This window comes from Melanaphis sacchari, unplaced genomic scaffold, assembly GCF_002803265.2.
Source record: "Melanaphis sacchari strain LSU unplaced genomic scaffold, SCAv2.0 Contig54_pilon_pilon, whole genome shotgun sequence".
Classification (NCBI taxonomy): Eukaryota; Metazoa; Arthropoda; class Insecta; order Hemiptera; family Aphididae; genus Melanaphis; species Melanaphis sacchari.
In genome coordinates, this window is record NW_020271380.1 from 3,214,579 (window position 1) to 3,232,842 (window position 18,264).

General features: G+C 28.4%; 1 protein-coding gene and 1 non-coding gene across 2 annotated transcripts in view; one reads left to right on the forward strand and one right to left on the reverse strand.

Moving 5' to 3' along the window:
- The first annotated feature begins 268 nt into the window (after nucleotides 1-268).
- On the forward strand, nucleotides 269-478 carry LOC112599797. The gene has a single exon (XR_003114967.1). It is a non-coding gene; the product is annotated as a small nucleolar RNA U3 (small nucleolar RNA).
- A 1,897-nt stretch (nucleotides 479-2,375) lies between these two features.
- LOC112599665 (peroxidasin) overlaps nucleotides 2,376-18,264 on the reverse strand; it is a 29,322-nt gene continuing 13,433 nt past the window's right edge. The window contains exons 2-24 of the mRNA XM_025346669.1: nucleotides 11,193-11,264; nucleotides 11,044-11,115; nucleotides 10,818-10,961; nucleotides 10,661-10,732; nucleotides 10,337-10,512; nucleotides 10,117-10,234; nucleotides 9,848-10,020; nucleotides 9,582-9,730; nucleotides 8,961-9,081; nucleotides 8,148-8,309; nucleotides 7,790-8,060; nucleotides 6,499-6,620; nucleotides 5,549-5,818; nucleotides 5,232-5,465; nucleotides 4,948-5,136; nucleotides 4,632-4,840; nucleotides 4,337-4,537; nucleotides 3,931-4,266; nucleotides 3,520-3,865; nucleotides 3,341-3,458; nucleotides 3,065-3,276; nucleotides 2,723-2,988; nucleotides 2,376-2,549 (exon numbers count right to left, since the gene is read on the reverse strand). Of these exons, the coding sequence (XP_025202454.1) occupies nucleotides 2,517-2,549; nucleotides 2,723-2,988; nucleotides 3,065-3,276; nucleotides 3,341-3,458; nucleotides 3,520-3,865; nucleotides 3,931-4,266; nucleotides 4,337-4,537; nucleotides 4,632-4,840; nucleotides 4,948-5,136; nucleotides 5,232-5,465; nucleotides 5,549-5,818; nucleotides 6,499-6,620; nucleotides 7,790-8,060; nucleotides 8,148-8,309; nucleotides 8,961-9,081; nucleotides 9,582-9,730; nucleotides 9,848-10,020; nucleotides 10,117-10,234; nucleotides 10,337-10,512; nucleotides 10,661-10,732; nucleotides 10,818-10,961; nucleotides 11,044-11,115; nucleotides 11,193-11,264 (4,066 nt within the window). The 3' untranslated portion in view covers nucleotides 2,376-2,516. The remainder of the gene's footprint in view (nucleotides 2,550-2,722; nucleotides 2,989-3,064; nucleotides 3,277-3,340; nucleotides 3,459-3,519; nucleotides 3,866-3,930; nucleotides 4,267-4,336; nucleotides 4,538-4,631; nucleotides 4,841-4,947; nucleotides 5,137-5,231; nucleotides 5,466-5,548; nucleotides 5,819-6,498; nucleotides 6,621-7,789; nucleotides 8,061-8,147; nucleotides 8,310-8,960; nucleotides 9,082-9,581; nucleotides 9,731-9,847; nucleotides 10,021-10,116; nucleotides 10,235-10,336; nucleotides 10,513-10,660; nucleotides 10,733-10,817; nucleotides 10,962-11,043; nucleotides 11,116-11,192; nucleotides 11,265-18,264) is intronic.

Here is an 18,264-nt window from a genome sequence, read left to right on the forward strand (position 1 = left end):
ACAACGGTAGATGGCTCTGCAGCAGTACGTTTACTGAAACGTGCAACGGAACGCGGTGCTTCGGCGTTTTCTCGAATGACGGAACGTTTTTCCGGCACGAAGAACTGCCCGGAAAAGAGTTGACCTCGAAAACGCGTGCGATCCACCGCTCTGGTTATGCAAATTCGGTATCGTGACGCCATAACCTTGTGTTCCAAACTGACGGGCCTACCAAGTGTTACCGGACTGTACCTTGTATAAGTATCAGGCGATGTGCACCCAGAACTCCAAGATCATACTTCACAGGATCATTTCTGTAGTATGCATCGTCCCCTCCAGGTGCAAATCTGGAGTCGTCATTGGCCACGATGATGAGACTATAGTCCATGTATCGGAGCGTGAGGCGGCTGATAATCTACCGTAAGTGCGGTCGGATTATTCAGCGACGATGATCGCAACTAGCTCTTGAGCTAGGAGGTACGTGGACAGTCTGAGTGGTTCACTTTTTATAAATATAATTAATTTTTATAAATATTAAATGATAAGCCACCCAATCCCAATGTGATGGTGGTAGTGACACATATTGTTTATTACTGGACAAATTAATCCAATCATACTTTTATCGATCGATTGTCATTGTAATAAATGAGTTAAACACGTTGACCTTACGATTCGTTCGAATGATTTATTTCAGTGCTACTTGAGCTCTCCCCCTATATATCATTTGAAAAATAATATAATTGATTTTCTATTAGTATGAAATACCAAAATATGTTTTGAATACAATCATAGGCGTTACTAAACTCTTTATCAGGGAGGAGGGGCAAAAAATAATCACAATTTACCAACCCATTTAAAATCATATTATATTCAACTTATCTAATACATTCCACCTACATTTTTACTTACTATCTGAATAAGGTAAAATAACATTTCACACTTCTTTATTTTTATATTTTATATTTAAATAATTTCCCAGTCAAGTGCCACTAATAGGTGGCTTTTTATTCCTATTTTCATTGTATTTTTGTACTATCAACACATAAAATTATTGTACTAAAAGATTGTGAATGGTTAGATTAGGTTTTGAATCTCTCATTTCATTATTCTTATAATTTTATAATATCAAATTGATAAAATCATATTAAAAATAAATTTTTTTTAAATAGATAATATCTAATCAATATAATTACACACAATATTGACATTTAGAAGTTTGCATATTTTTTAATAAATGTTCAAAACATAGCGAAGTAATAAATGTATTTGTTTAATTTATAAAAAAGTTTATTAAATTATCAAGTGAACTGCTCATCGCGTGAGTTGCCAATGACACTTCCCTTATTTATTTATTTATTATTACTACGTATCTTCGTATATAGTTATTTAAAAAAATAATTACATAATAAAAGAAAACTTTTATTTTGCATATTTATGTAACTAATGCTTCCTAAAAATTCATATTTTTTTATATTTGTATTTTAAAATATTTTTCTCATATTATGAATTTTCTTTAAATTAGAAAAAAATAATCAATTAAAATGATTAAATAATATTTGTTTGATAATTTATTAAATGACAAAATTAATATATATCGTTTACTTTTCAAAATTATTTAAATTTTTATAATGACATATAATACAGATAAAAATATTAATACAACATAATATTTCTTAACTAAGTACAGTTTTTATTTTTGTAAAAATTAAATTCAAAATGTTAAATTTTTCTGTTTAAATAAAATATATTTAAGAATTTTTGCATCTTTTTTTTAACATATTTAAAACACTAAATATTTATAAAACTTAAATGTTCTTAGTACATTCATTATGAATTTTTTTGTAAGCCTCTTATATTGAAAATATCTATACCTTCATAGTGTAAATATAGAAAATGTTTTGATGCAACAGTATTATACTATTGAATATTGAATTGGTATTTGGTAAAAATATACAAAATGTGATTAGTAAATATGTAGACATGTAGAGGCTACATGTCCTACTACAATATTATTTGCTAATCGTTTTAACGATATATTATAATTATTTTTTCATAACTATTAAATTATAATAAAGGTAATCTTTTCACATTATACTTATATCAAATTTTTTCAACGCATATTTAAATATATTAAGCAATTGATTCTCATTTTCCCGTATAGAAGAGTTTTAGGAGAAATGTTGTAGGATAGAGTAATCAAATACAAATTAAAACATCAAATTAATTATAATATAATGTATATATTTTCTTTTTAAGTTATTAATATATAGATACAATTTAATTTTTCGTTTTAAAACCATAAGTTGAAAAAAAACATAATACATAGAAATTTAATCAATTTTGATTTTAAAATTAACAAATAAATCAAAAACATTTTATATTATTACTTAACTAGACATTATACACAAAAATAAAATATAAAATTAATTTGGTCTATGAAACTTGGTATCACACATTGTGTATTAAGTTGTTGGATTTGATTTAACTATATATAAAAAAAAAAACTAGTCTTTTTATAGTATCTTTAAATATCCGTTTCAACACAAACTTTTGCATAATATTTGAGAATTCTGAAAAAAAATTCATTTTCACATTAGTTTTGTTCTATTTAACAACATAATTCAAATAAGTACACCCACACAGATGTATAATATGATAGTAATATATGCGTATTCATGTTTCATATCAACATTTGCGTAGTGATAAAACTTTCAAAAAAGATAGTAATTATTATATATCTTACTCGACATTCACATTTAGTGCATTTTTTAGAAACCCAAGTTCGTCCTTCTCTGCGCCTCCTTTTGATTGTGTCATCATAACAACCACTGTTACTTGCTTTTGTCAAATGTCTAATTTCGCGTTTTAATCTTTTAATGTCCAATTTAAGCCCATCAACTACTGACTTTAGACCTTCTAGTTTTCCCTCAGTCATGTTCATTACTTTAGCCAACGCGTCTTTAGACCTCAGTTCTTCCATTTCTTTAGACACATTTTCTCCGGGGCAATCTAAAAGACATATTTATTTTTATAAAAATTATCGCAAGTCATGTAATATAAATATAATATTATCTTATGTTTATACCTCCATTGCATTCAAACCAAAGTCTGAGGTCAATACTTGGAATCGATTTACATGGTATTAATTTGGGCGATTGTAGTTCCGGTAACTTAAATACATCTCTAGACGTTAGAGTGATATTATCTCCATTATCACAGAGAACTCTGGCTAGTGACGCTTGTTTAATTTGTGTGAGTTTTGCTGGACTGAAAGTCGAAGGGTTTTCGTACCAAAATCTACAATAAAAAAAAAAATGTCAAGAAATTCATACACACAAGCAATTTTACCAAAATAACGCACCTGTCGCCATTTCTCAAGTTTTTAAACTGTTCTATCAATAAACATTGAAACAACGGACCGACTTTACCTCCGGGTACTTGATCTTCGAGAATTCCACCGACCCAAACGTCAATATTACCTGATAGAAAAATAAGAACAAGTATAATTTTATTCGAAAGTAAAAGTCAAATATATTTTACCTGGGTGACCGTAAAGTTCCTTAAGTTTATTTCTCACGTCATTATCACTTATTTCGTTTTTGAGATCATCGAAAGTTTCAGCTCTAGACATATTACACACTGTTCTCCATTCAGTATAACCAGGAATGCCATGGTCTCTGCCACGTTGTATGTTCATCGCAGCTAAATCTAATGATACAGCGTGTGCCGATGTGAACAAATGATCGATCAACTGATCATTCAAGTTCTGTTTGGGCATTTTTCTTTTAGCAGGTACAGCAAAAAATCCACGCATCAACGGGTCTGTGCCACCTTCATCGGACAAACGCCATGGTGTAAAAAACGCTTTTCCCAGGGATAAATCTCCCTGTATACGACAATTGATTTTTTAAAGTTTTATTTCAATGCTATTTCTACAAAGTAAAATATTACCTGAGAAATAGTAGTGAAGTTATCATCGAGTCGGCTCAAAACCGGATTTATTATTGAATGGCCAAATCTAAGGGCAGCTGTGGCAAACACATTGGATATGGATGGGTTTACGGTTGGATCGTATCCTTGATATTGGCCCAACATCTCCATGCCCTTAGGTCCGAGTACATAGGGCAACCAGTGCTTGAACGTTATATGCTGCAATTCCGCACCGACGATTTTCCGCGCTTCGTGGAATAAGACGTCTCCTTCCCAATGCGGATTAATTGTGCGTAACTCTCTGGCGATACGATTATGTTCTCTAATCCAAATCGTATGCATGGCCAATAAGCCCACCTAAAAAATTAATTAATTTAATTTCTAGTAACGATTGATAATTCTTATTGCTTTTTTCAGACGATATTACCTGTTCATTTGCTCGAATGTCACCAGCCAAATAACATCCTGTATCGCTCTCCGTTAGATCTCTTCGACAGTCTACTTCATCAGCCCCGGCTATTGGTAACATTTCTTTACCAAAATTTGAGGATATGCCTCCTCGCATCAGACCGAAACCAGTTTGAACTTCTCGTAGTATAAATGAACGATCATTTGTAAATCCGTAGATCTTTAAAACACATTCGTGATATGATTAAAATGCTTAAATGCATGTTATATTTTACCAACAAAACATATATTAAAATTATTATTTGTAGCCGTACTTGTGAACCATCGATAAAAGCCGTCAATTGATTAATTTGTTCTCTAGGCTGTAATTTATCAAAGAACACGGATGTCATATCGGTACCACATATGGAACTGCTTCGAATGAAATCCATACATCTCCGATTTTTGATGCGGCTATCATTTGGTGGTACTTCCATCGGAAAACACGGAAAAGAATAGGCACATGTTTTCTTACAGTCCAGACCTATAGTTATGAAATAGATGCTTATGGGTACAGTATTCATTTATCAGCAATAACCAACAGATTACTGTAATTGCAAGCAACTATGTTTATTACAGATTTCTACAAACCTTCCCAACTCTCTTTGGTAGTCGACGGTATAGCGTGGTCCAAATCGTGGTCCAAGAATTGACCCCATTGCATTACCATGTGCGTGATTTCTTCGTCAGAGGTGATTTCGCTCGTACGAATAATAGACGTGGAAACTATTCTGGCTCCGGGCTTTTCGAAACCATAATACTTCATACCTTTAGTCCAGCCTATAAAACGCCAAACAATGGTTATTTGACCGAAATAAATATTTTTTCTAGCATTTTTATAATTATTATTAAATATCATAGGTCTTAGGTCTTACCGATCGGCGTGTTAAATCCATTTTCGTATATTGGCTTCAAAATTCGCCTGAATTGCGTATGTGAAGATCCCCATAACGGATTTTGTAAATTATTGCAGGTACCGTCTATAGTTCGATATTTGGTGTGAAAACACATGTCACTGCAATTTGGTTTTGTTTGGTATTTCAGACATCCGGATAGATTAGCAATCAAGTCCAACTGTTCCACTGACAATAGGTCTCTATAAGAAAAATCTAAAGAACAAAAATAAATTATATATATCTTTGGTATTGTCTATAAACATTTATACGAAAAATAATTAATCGATAATTATTACTTTCGGTTAAATTAATCTTGAATCCGGCTTGTACGTGTTTTCGAACGTTTGCTAAAGTTCTTTCAAAAATATCGGCCGATTTTGCCACATCTCTGGCAACTACGTCTGGAAACCTAGACATTCTCATTAACTTTTCTGGATTCATGATTTTGTCATCAGAACCAAACAAAGAATTAATCGTAGCGTTTACCGCTCTATCGACTTCCAAATTGGCTTCGTGGAATGCTAAGCTGACGAAACGGTCACCAGGAGATTGTTCCAACACATCACCTGTATAGAAATTGAATTATATTTATTATTTTATTTAATTATTTAATTATTATTCTGTTGAAAAAAAACTATAAATAATATTTGTTTAATAAAACTCATGACAAGTATTAATAAAGTAATAAATACTTATTAAATATTTAAAAATTTAAAGTTGTTACTATAAAGCACGAATAACCAAACTATTTTTGATAAGCGTCTATGATAATACTTTTTTTTGAGATATCGACTTCTTGGTCAATTTAATTAATACACAATTAGTAGGTATTAATAATAGATAATATGCACATACTCAAATTGTTTAGAAAATAAAATATATTGTTACTTTTATAAGAATAGTATTTGGTAAATCAATATCTGCATAATTTTAAATAAACTAACACGGTATGAAAAATACGTAGTAAATACTGGCCACTAATGAAAGATACTATTCTAAATGTTCATTCATAAGTGTAACCCAGTATCGAAACACAGTATAATAATTTTTTAGTTTTTGATAAATAAATCATAAATGTGTTATAAAATTTAAAAATGTACTTATTTGGTTAAATTATACTTTAAAATCAACAACGATTACTGCCTCTGATATACACTATTCAATTGTCTGTATACAAATTATTAAATATATAAATATATAATAGTGTAGTTATAAAAGTGTGCAATCTATAATAATATGTAATTACCTAGAACTGCAATTGTGCCTCTAGCTGACTCTTGTCCGTGTATATTCTTGGCCGTGCACTCGTACACACCAGAATTGGCGAAAGATATATTGAACAAACGTAAACTTCCAACACTATTGATTCTAAAATCCGTTAAATCAATAATTATAATCATACCTACTCATTGCTAATATATCTAGAAAAAATCTAACTCATTTGCTTGATTATTTTTAAATTCTAAGCCGAAGCGATAAGTGTATTGATTTTACAATGATGTTTTCTTTAATTTTTATACCTGTTAACACTTTTTAGGATAATAAAAATGCTCCTATTTCAAAAATAGAGGTAGTTTATAGTAGAAAATTAGATTCAGTTGATACTTTAAAAAGTCAAAAGAAAAATTCCTTAAAGTAAGTTTTATAATCTCGAAAAATATAAAAAAAAAATTCAGAAATTTATACGCAAAACTACAAAGTCGATTTTATTTTTGTAATTTAACTCAAAAAAAATTAATTGTAAATCCTTAGATACTTAAAAGTTAAACTTCACTAAATATTTAACATTTCCATTTATTTTATTTTTTATTAACTATACAATTTTCAAAATGTTTTGACTATTATTGAGCTATTTATAGATATGAGGAATTTTCAGTTTTTTTTAGTTTTTTGTTTATGTAAATGTTGATAAACAATTATTGATAGAGTTAAAATCTTCAAAAACATAAAACAGAATCTTAAATAAATTGCTCTTGCATTTCTATAAAATATTAAAAATATATAAGCTCAAATTTTTTTTTAAACACTTGAAATTAAAATTAAATATTATATTAAATTACTAATGGCTTTATGTTTCGAAACTTGATTGAGCATTTTTTTTCATGATTTATTGTTGTTATATTTTTTACATTTATTATTTTACATTTACTATCTTAATAATTTATTTAATTTTTTTTTTTTTTTTTGGAAATATATTTGACATTTTTTTTGTAAGACAAATTATTTCAAAATATTATTGTTGTTCATCAATAGTATTTTAAATGATTAAAAATACAAATAAAATGTATTAGATCAAAGCTAAAAGGATCAAAATAATTTACAATCTCCATACTTATTATTCTTAATCTTACCTAACCTTCAAGGAAACATCCTTTATTATTTATACTACGTATCTATGATGTTATGGATTATTATTTGGCAAATTTTTTAAAAATTACGTTGCAGTCAAAAATTAAATACCAATGTAGGTATATACCGAAATTATTTAAAATTTATTAAAAAATAAAATAGATAAGTATTTTGTAACTTGCACTAACTTGTGGTTTTGATCTTGAACAAGATCAACACCGTCTTTAGTCCAAGTGATGTTTGGCGTAGGATCTCCGTCTGCTTTACAAGGCACTTCGATGCTCGTTCTCTGCGGGGCTTCCATATCGAACGGCTTTATCAAAAGCTTTGGACGTCTAGGACCGTATCCTCTGACCTTTATTTCGATGTTGCTCTCTACTGACCCAGCCAAATTTTGAGCCAAACACGTGAACATACCCCTATCACCATCTTTCGCGTGTTCAATACGCAATGTCGTTCCTTAAACATTTGAAAACGTGAATAGGAATTAATAACAATATAATATTAGAATTAAGCTACATATTTTAGATAGAAAATAACAAATACTTTCGTTGTGGAACGATATCCTCGGACCCGGCGTTACTGAACGGCCGTCTTTGAACCAGGTTACAACAGGTTTCGGATAGCCTTCTACCAGACACTGGAGTTCAACAGTAGCACCAGTCTTCACGGTTATATCGCGGGAAGCACTAACAATGACCGGTGGAGCTAAGTACGACAAATATCAGTTTAAAAAAAAACATCATAAAGACCATTTTAGTAAATATTTAATTTTATTTTTTTTTTAGTCTGTTCCATATTTGTCTACAATTATTGCAGTTTACCAAAATTTTTTTATCAACATTTCAACTGCAGTAATTTCGTAATAATACTAAATAATTTAAAAAAACAGTGTTGCTTATAATTAAATAAAAATATTTTGCTGATATTTTGGAAAAAATCATTTATAAAAAGGAGGCCACAGGATCACAAATCACAGAGTTAGATGAAACGTATATACAATAACAACATAATAGTTAAAATATTAGAAATAAGGTAAATTTATAACATAATATATAGGTATTATATAATTGAATAATGTCTGATTATTTGAAAAATTTAATGAAAAAAATTATTATTATTATTAATATTGTAATATTGTTATTTGTTAATATACATTATACAGATTTTTGTATAACTGTGTATTTATTAGCAACAAAAGAATTATAATTCTATTTCATAACAAAAAAAATAAATTTTATAAATAAAACTGAATTTCTAAAAATGTTTTGATAAACCACATAACAACTAAGAGACAGCCAAATTAAAAACCATCCGAGTATATTACTCGGACGATGATTATATTATACAGGATATTACCGTTTACGTTAACCATTGCCTCGGAAGATACACTTCCCAGATAATTAGATGCTATGCATTTATAATGACCGACGTCCGTTCTTTCCACTTTTGATATAATCAATGTATTGTTTTGAAGTACCTGCAGTTAGTAATAGATTTATGGATTAACATTTTAATCAATAGTACAATGATTTTAAAAACATTTTGAAAAAGTACTAAGTATTATTAAGAAAAATAAATAAAAAAATCGATTACACGACAATAAGTCTTAAAATAAACAAAGTATCGAATTTTCTTCGTCATTCAATTAGTCGCTGAAATGAATGTGTTAAATTTAAATTCAATGATAAATCATTGTATGCTTATGAACTGTTAACAATGTTAAGCTACTTAAATCATTTATCAACATTTTAATTTCAAACGCTTATAAGAAAAAATTGCGCCTATATAGTTTTGATGTTTTTAAATTGCTTTATAAGAAAAACTTACGAGAAATCCCGTATACAATTTTAAAAATTGTTAAATGACATTAAAAAAAAAAAAAAAACTAAATATTTGCTAAACAGCAGTGTGCAATTACACTTAAGCCAATTTGTCACTGGGTTACCGAACGATCAAAGCACGTATGAAAAATCGTACCTGAACTCTTTGGCCAAATTCAAGATTAATATCGTCTTTGGCCCACGTTATAGATGGTTGAGGCACTCCAATGGCTTCACATTGGAGTCGCAACTGATCACCTACCGACACTGTCTTATGGCCCGGCTCTACCATTATTTCTGGAGGTGCTGTATGTACAATAACATACAAAATACAGACGTCAAATTCATCACATTAAATAATATAACAATTCATTCCTGACAACAACCAAACAATAATAATCCATTACGGCAAAATGCACTTACAGCTAGCTGGCGCATTGGACTCTAATATTATTTTGGCTGGTCGTGACTTCAACTCAACATTTTCTTTTTTCACCATGCATTCATATGTGCCGACGTCCTTCAACGATGCGGATTTGATCATGAGCCCGTCGTTGGTCATCGAATACCTCGAATCACTCATATCAATCTCGTTACTGCTCGCGTATAACATAATATGTAGGAACATTTAAATACGATTTAGTCGCATTGTGTAATATGTTTTTCAATACTTTATTTTGTTTAAGTCTTACTTATCGCGAGTCCAAATTGTTTTAACGTTCTGATTGCCTTCCACCTTGCACGTGAAAAACGCTGAACCTCCGAATGACACGGTTACGTCGTTGGGTTCTTCTTTAAATCGCAACTCGTCTAAACGTACAATATAAATACATCGTTTTTCACGGAATATTGGTAGATTAAAGTATAAATTATATTATATAAAACTTATAGTAAATTAAACTGATTGCTCACTGCAATGAAAATCATCCTCAGTCATTTCCATCAACGATTTTCCACTCATTTCGATGGGAAACTGACACGTAGCTGTAAACTGACCGGATTCTTCTTTCGAGTTGTGACTTTTCTTCAGCACGTTTACCAACCACAATATATCGCAATCACACGTCAACAGGTTGCTGTCAAGCCGTCTATGATAAAAAGCATTATTGTTCCGTTTGAACACTTAGTTCAAATAATGAAAGTATAAAAATGTATTATAAAAATTTATAATAATTATTATTACATATAATGTATTAATATATTTATATTGTAGGTACATAGGTTTTGTCAACTTACAAACGAGTCAATGATGTTAAAGAATCAAATGTACCTGATGGAATCTTTCTTATCTTATTGTTGTGTAAAAATCTATTTAAAAAATAAGAAATTTAATTATTTCACTAAGTTACATGCATAATACGATTACGAGAAAAATGTACTTAATGTTACTTACAGTCTTTCCAATTTTACAAGTCCCTGAAACATTTCCAACTTGAGCTTATGAATTTTGTTAAAATGTAAATATAACTGTTCCAAACTCGTTAAGTTATTAAAAACCCTAGACTCGATGTTTTCGATTTTGTTTTTATACAAATATCTAATGAATAAATAATTTATTATAGAAAAATGGTACACACGTAATATATTAATAACAATATTTTGTTAATTTGTTTTCTTACAATAATCGAAGCTTCGAAAGATTTGCAAATGCGCCATTTTTAAGGTCATTTATATTATTGTTGTTCAACAGTCTGAAAATATGTTTAAACTTTGGATTATAATATTTAAAGTTCATTTATGAATTAATGCGTATATAAAAATTACTCACAAAGTGTTTAACTCTGTCAGATGAGCTAATTTTTTCGGTTCGATATCCTTTATTTTATTAAATCTCAGGTCCCTAGAAGACATACACTCATATAATTATTATTATACAAAATAAACAATTATTTTATAATACTATTAGCATCCTTGTTATGTGAATTATTTTACTTGTTTTTCAATTTTCACGTGCATACAGAGACCGACTAACCGACTATGAATCGTATATTCATAAGTAAATTACATGTAATATCTATATAATAGTTTTTATTAATATCGAATTCAACACACAGTTTAATTATGGTTGTAGTTATCATATGAATATGTTTCCCAAACTCTATATATTGTTAATTTTGAAACTTCAAAGTTAAAATGTACGCATGCACAATATACACTGTAAGTGACGCCATTACTACAAATTAATTTTGTTGAACAATAATTAACGTTATACTGACTAACGACTAATAACGTAATAATAGCTTAATATCATTATCGATACTGAAATATAATATACAGTACACGTTTAATTTTGACTGAAAACAGTGACTGTCTAAATCCCACGTAAACGCAGACGTAAAAGAGGCCCAATTGACAGAATAAATTAATATATTACCAAAAAGTGAATTCGGCTTAATGATACCAGCAGTTATAATTTGATAAATGTGTTTCTAGGTACGTATAGGTATAGTAATTTAATAAAAATGTTGATCGAATTCGATTCGTTCTACTGCAGTAGCAAAAAATCACGATAATGCGTGTTAAGTCTACAGTTGATGTGGTACGAGTAGGTTATTAAGAAAAAAAATCATTATAGCTACACATTACACATCGTGTAACAGTATGTATTATATTATCATTATATCGTATTATACTACGGTTCTGAGGACTGAAACACGCATAATTCGTTCGAACGCGGAGAGAAGAAAAATCGATTAAGTCGGAGGTACACATGTATGAATCTCGTTCATACTCACGGTCCATTGTGTTTACTTCGGTGTATCGGGATGAGCGAAACACACACACACACACACACACACATGTGGCGTACACGTGGTAACCGAGTTGGGGTATGATAATGTAATAAACATAAATACGATTCGTCTAGTTTGACGACGTCGGGCCACCGATAATCATTAAAATACGCGTCGGCGAGCATATCATGATGTATAGGTACGTATGGCGAGACGTATGCTCGGGATACTATGATATAATTATGCGTGTTATCGTGTGCTCGTATGATTATTCGTTTATCTTTAATTGCTTGATTCGAATCTTTTTGACGGAGGAACTGCGCAACAGTAGCCCACGGTAGACCGCCACAGCCGTTGGATCGTCGCCAGTTATGTTCGTATACAAGGTGATTCACCAAGCATACTCACCCTTTCTTATTCTTTCAATACTACAATTATTGAAAGTCCGAGTTTTGGAAATTTTAATTATACTTAAAGACCATGTTTTCAAATTCTTGAAATTTGTTGTACTGGACACTTAAGAAGTGTTCCGTGTATAAAATATACAAACTTTTATTTTTTCGAAAAAAACCCACTGTTTTTACTGTAAATTATTTAGCAGATAATTTTTTAAATGATGACTTATCGGACTCAATACTCGAACAAGCCGTTTTTGAGTTATTTAACTTTCTATACTAAAGAACTAGGTAATCATTCAAATTTTAAATTAGATATTTTAAAATGTTCCAACAAATCGCCCAATAAATAATTTACAGTAAAAAGAAAAGTTTTCGTTTAAAAAAAAAAAAACAAAATTTTATATCATAACTGCTGAACATTTCCTACATAGTACAAAAATCTCATAAAATTAAAAATACGATCTTTAAATATATTTAAAAATTTCAGGATTCAAAAATTGATTAAATTCATTAGGTACTAAAAAAAAAAAAAAAAAAAATGGGAATAAACACTGAGCATGCTTGTTGATCACTCTGTATAATATATATATATATACATAATTCTACAATATCATAGGTATGCGTATAGTATAGCAATAATAATATCGTCGTCGTAGTAATAGTAGTCGACGACTGTCTTCTGCAGCTGTGTTCTCTCCCACCACGACTCTATTGCTTATTACACCCACACGTGCCGCCCCGTAAAATAATATTATCATATTTTATTATAATTATCTAAAATTCTATAGAGCCATACACAAACCATAATGATAATATTATGTGTTCCGCGCTTCAGCAGCATGAGCCCAGGTTTGTACGATAATTAATAACAAGATGTGTGCGTGCATAGAAACACGATATAATATTAATATTATTAATTATTATACATATATACGCCATGCGTGTCATAATCATTATGCATATGTTCCGTATGCACAGATATCTTATAAGCATAATATTAATAATATGCCTCTAACCGGCAGTATCTTCTTTTCCACTCTTTTTCTACAGGTATGTAGACGCGCGTATATGGGTTGGGTACTCAGATACTGCGCTATGTTATGTAGAATTTAAGTAAAAGTTTTTGAATATTTTGACCTTAACCTCACTTTCCAGGGACTTAGGGATAGCTACTTACTTGAGTATTTTTAAAAACTTAAATTTTGTATATTCCAATTTTAATTATATCATCTTGATTTTTGTTTTTACTAGTGATTCATTTTATTTTGTTTAATAATCCCACAAATCACGATTTCGATTAAACATTATTTAAACATAAAATTATATAGTGTTCGTTAGCATTTTTTTTTTTTTATTCATGATATCGATGGAATAACAACGAATTCCACGAAATTATTAATTAGACCATATGGCTATTATGACTTAAATTTTTAAAGGTTATGTTAAAATATTATCGAACAAGTATTTTCATCAATAATAATAAGTACAACTAATACATTATACCTAAATAATATTTTACCGTTAAGTTTTGTGTAAAATTATATAATACAGATTATAAAGTATCATAGAAATTGGTCTGCGTGTCTAATTTTGTTTCTAATACTGTTCTATGCTATAATTAATAACAATTATTTTGAATGTCGTTAACTCCTAAAATGAATATCTGGCGATGCCAATGCATATAAGTCAATATCAATATATCATAATATATCGTATTGTAAATAGTTTATTAAATTAATTTAAGCAATTTAAAAAATATAATGTGCATAGAAAATAACAATGTATCTACGTAACGATGAGAAGTCTCTATAATTAATGTTTTTTGAATTTTAATGAAGTTATTAAAAACCTACTTTACCAACATCTATTAAAATATGCATTTTTGTCGAAATATATTAACTTCAAGTACATATAAAAAAAAACATTTAGGTTTTTTTTTTGATAATTCAATAAAATTACTATTAAACTAACTTATAAGGGACCATGTATTGCACTTTTAATTTTTCAAACAAAAAATAATATTACTCTTTCCCCAGATCAATAATCCTGCCAATCTTGGTTACACCACTATATTTTTTTATAAAATTTAAATTTACACAAATATTATAAACTTAGCGAAAATTGATAATTACATTTTTAAATATTTATATCAACTAGTTCGGGATTCTAGTTAAAATTTATGTTTCAAAAATTATTATCGAAAAAGATCAATCCTTTTATCCTAAGTCGAACAGAAACTATATTATTAGGTAGCAACGATCGCTAAATTAGATCGGAAAACAAGTTGCAGAATTTAAACAAACGGAAATTTGGTTTATACGATACTAATTATAAACAAAACACTACGTAGCTATCTATCTATTATATACGGACTACTTGTATAGTTTTATTTATAATAACTAGTTTGTTTTTTTCGTTATTCAAAATTTAGATAGTCCATAAAACGCATCAACATAATCTTTGCTCGCACACCCCCGCGTTGTCGGCTACTACTAATACAGATTTCTCGATATAGGTATAGGATGGTAGGTAGATAGGTGAGAGGTACACATGTATTACATTACAATATTTACACACGTACGCATTATATATCACGTATTATAAATTATTATTATGATTTTTTAAGCCCCTGTGCAAGTGTAGACTTGGTAAAATATAACACGACGTGACTGCAGGAGGAGTCATCTGAAATCACGAACGTCGATGAAAATATTATTATCGAATCCAAATACACGGTCACGGTATATATAACAAATGAGTATAATATATTATTATAATATTATATGCGTTTATTGTGACATTAAAAACATATTATTTAATACAACGATACCTTAAACAAATACTGTGATGGGATAGTGCATGGAAATGACCCGTCATCCATTACTCGCACGATTTTTTAATTGCTTTTCGTCGTTCGGAGATTTCAAATGGTTCTTACTTTTCTGACGTTATATATGTATATATATTATACGAAAACGGAAAAATATCCATTTAAGAATGAGAGATAAAAAAAACGAGTCTATAATATACGTATCGTGTATAATTACTAGTAGTTTTTAGGCTAGGACTTCCCCCGCTCTAACAATCAAAAAGGTATTATTATTTTTTTTTGCTTGACTATATCACTCACCTGCTTCGTTTTCTTAAATTTATATTCTATTTAGCATTTCATCGTTAATTGAACATTCTATCTGCAGTAGTTAATATTAATTTTCTATCTACCCTTCTTTTATACGGCACCCCAACCTTTTTATTTTTTTGAACTAGGTACTGTTAAAATTAAAACGCAATTACATGATATCATATAAAATAACTGATAGGTATTTGGTTAAAAAAAAATATTAAAACTATCGTTTTGAAATTTATTAAATAAAAAAAAAAAATAGTGTATAAAAATAATTTCTATAATATGATCTCGTCATTGTTGTATTCTTATATAAGCAATAGACCTCAATAGTCAATTGGATTATTATCGATCTCCACCTCAAATAATACCTATATCAAATATGATTGTATACATCTACTAACGTGGACGAACACATTAGTTTAAATATAAAATATATCTATAGAGTATTTTGTTTATTACTTGTTATAATTAGACCATTTTTAAAAATGTCGATAGATGAATATATTAATAATTATTATAATATTAAAATTATCATAGCTCCCATATATTTAAAGTTTAAACCTATTATCCTTAATACACAAAGTTGAATAACTCGAAAACTACTCGTTTACATTTTTGTTTAAAATTTAGATAACTATTAACATCAACATTTTAAAAAAAAATCATCTGCTTAACAATTTATTTTAAAAAAAAAATAGAGTTAGAATTAAAATGATATGAACAATTTAAGTAGGTACTTAAAAATTATTTTTAAGATTATTGAAAATTTTAAGTAAAAAATTTAAATAAATTCATAGTTATAAGAAAATTATAAATAACTCATGAGTAGGATTAATGAATCACTCTGTGTATTAGCGAATAGAGGCCTGAGATCATTAGCAGGATGTAAATTAATTAAAATACTAATGTATTTAAGTATTTTTATTTTTAGGCAATGGCTTATATTATATTATTATATATTCTACCGACCGAAGCTATTTTTACTATTATAGATCTTTCAATTCTTGTGGAAGAAACGTAACATTATTTTATTAAAAATAAAATTCATCATACATTTTATCTGTGGCGGATCTTGCCGAATGTAACGTTGTACTTACATAATAATAACGTTTATTATTTGTATACCTAACACAAACTATATCATTATTTTATTTTGATGTACATTTATGTTTTGTATAATCCGCCAATAAATTGTTTATATTTAAATAATTTACACATTAATAACGATTCAAAGTATAATACACTCTTTTACAGCATTACACTTTAATTTTTAGCACCCCAACTGCTACAGTGCCATGGAAATCTACTTATTAAATGTTTTATTATACTATATAATATTATAATTTATATGTCTTCACAAGCAAAAGGGTGGCGCCATCGGAAGTAGGTATTTAAGTATACATCTATAGTGAGCATACAAAATCTCCCCTGGAGGGTATAGTATATATTTATAATTACTTCATTTAATTATCATCTCAATCGTTTAATAGTACAATATTATAATAGCCACAAATTTAGATTGAAGATAAGAATAATATATAATAATATATCGTTATGTATATTTTTACACATGATTTATAATAAAAAAAAAAATAAATAAATACCTAAACAAAAATTTGAAAACCGACAAAAAAACTTTACACATCAAATAATTACTAGTATATGCGTAGTCTATAATAAATAGGTAATATAAAATATTAAGAAGGTACCTATTTATGTAATATTTAAAATAGAAAGAATCTTTGTATGTAGTTTGTTTAAATAACAACCTACCTAACATTAACATCGTTACCAAAGACATGAAATATAAACAAAATACAATGAATGCGTTTTATTCCTTCCATGTTCTTGGATGTAATTTTTTTTTTATTTAAAGTCCAACATAAAATTATCCAAGTTCTTTGCACAGTGTTAAATCGCAACGATAAATTTAACGAAATGTGTAAAACTTAGCTGGTGTACAAGCAACATCCTGTAAAGTTAGTTGGTTATTTTTCCTTGTTTTTATTTCCTATTTATACGAGCTTAAGACTGTGTATATTTTGATAATATTTTATAAATATTATAATCTCCTTAATAAGATATAAAATTAAAAAAAAAAAAATAGTTATTTTGTTTAGTACAATCGTTTTAAAAATAACATTTTAATATTAATATCCATTTTATATCAAACAAATATTTTTGAAAAAAAATTATTTTTTTGATTAGGTATGTATAAAATATTTAATTTTGAATATTATTAATATATTGTGTGGGTATAAACTAGAAATAATATTAACAGTAATAATATTTATTATATTAATTACATAGATAAGTAATAATATTTATTTTATTTATCTGATGTAATTGTATTTTATAAACTAAATAGGTGGTAGGTTTTAGATACCTATATATTTTATAATTTATTTATACGGATAATGTATATGTAATTTTATATTTAAAATGAAACTGTTTCAGATAAAACTAAAACTAAACTTGAAAACTTCAAGCAGAACCTAAATACAACTTAGCAGCCAAAATGTTTTTAGTGGGGTATTATAACACTTGAGAACTAATTCAGAAACAATCCAATCAAAACAATAA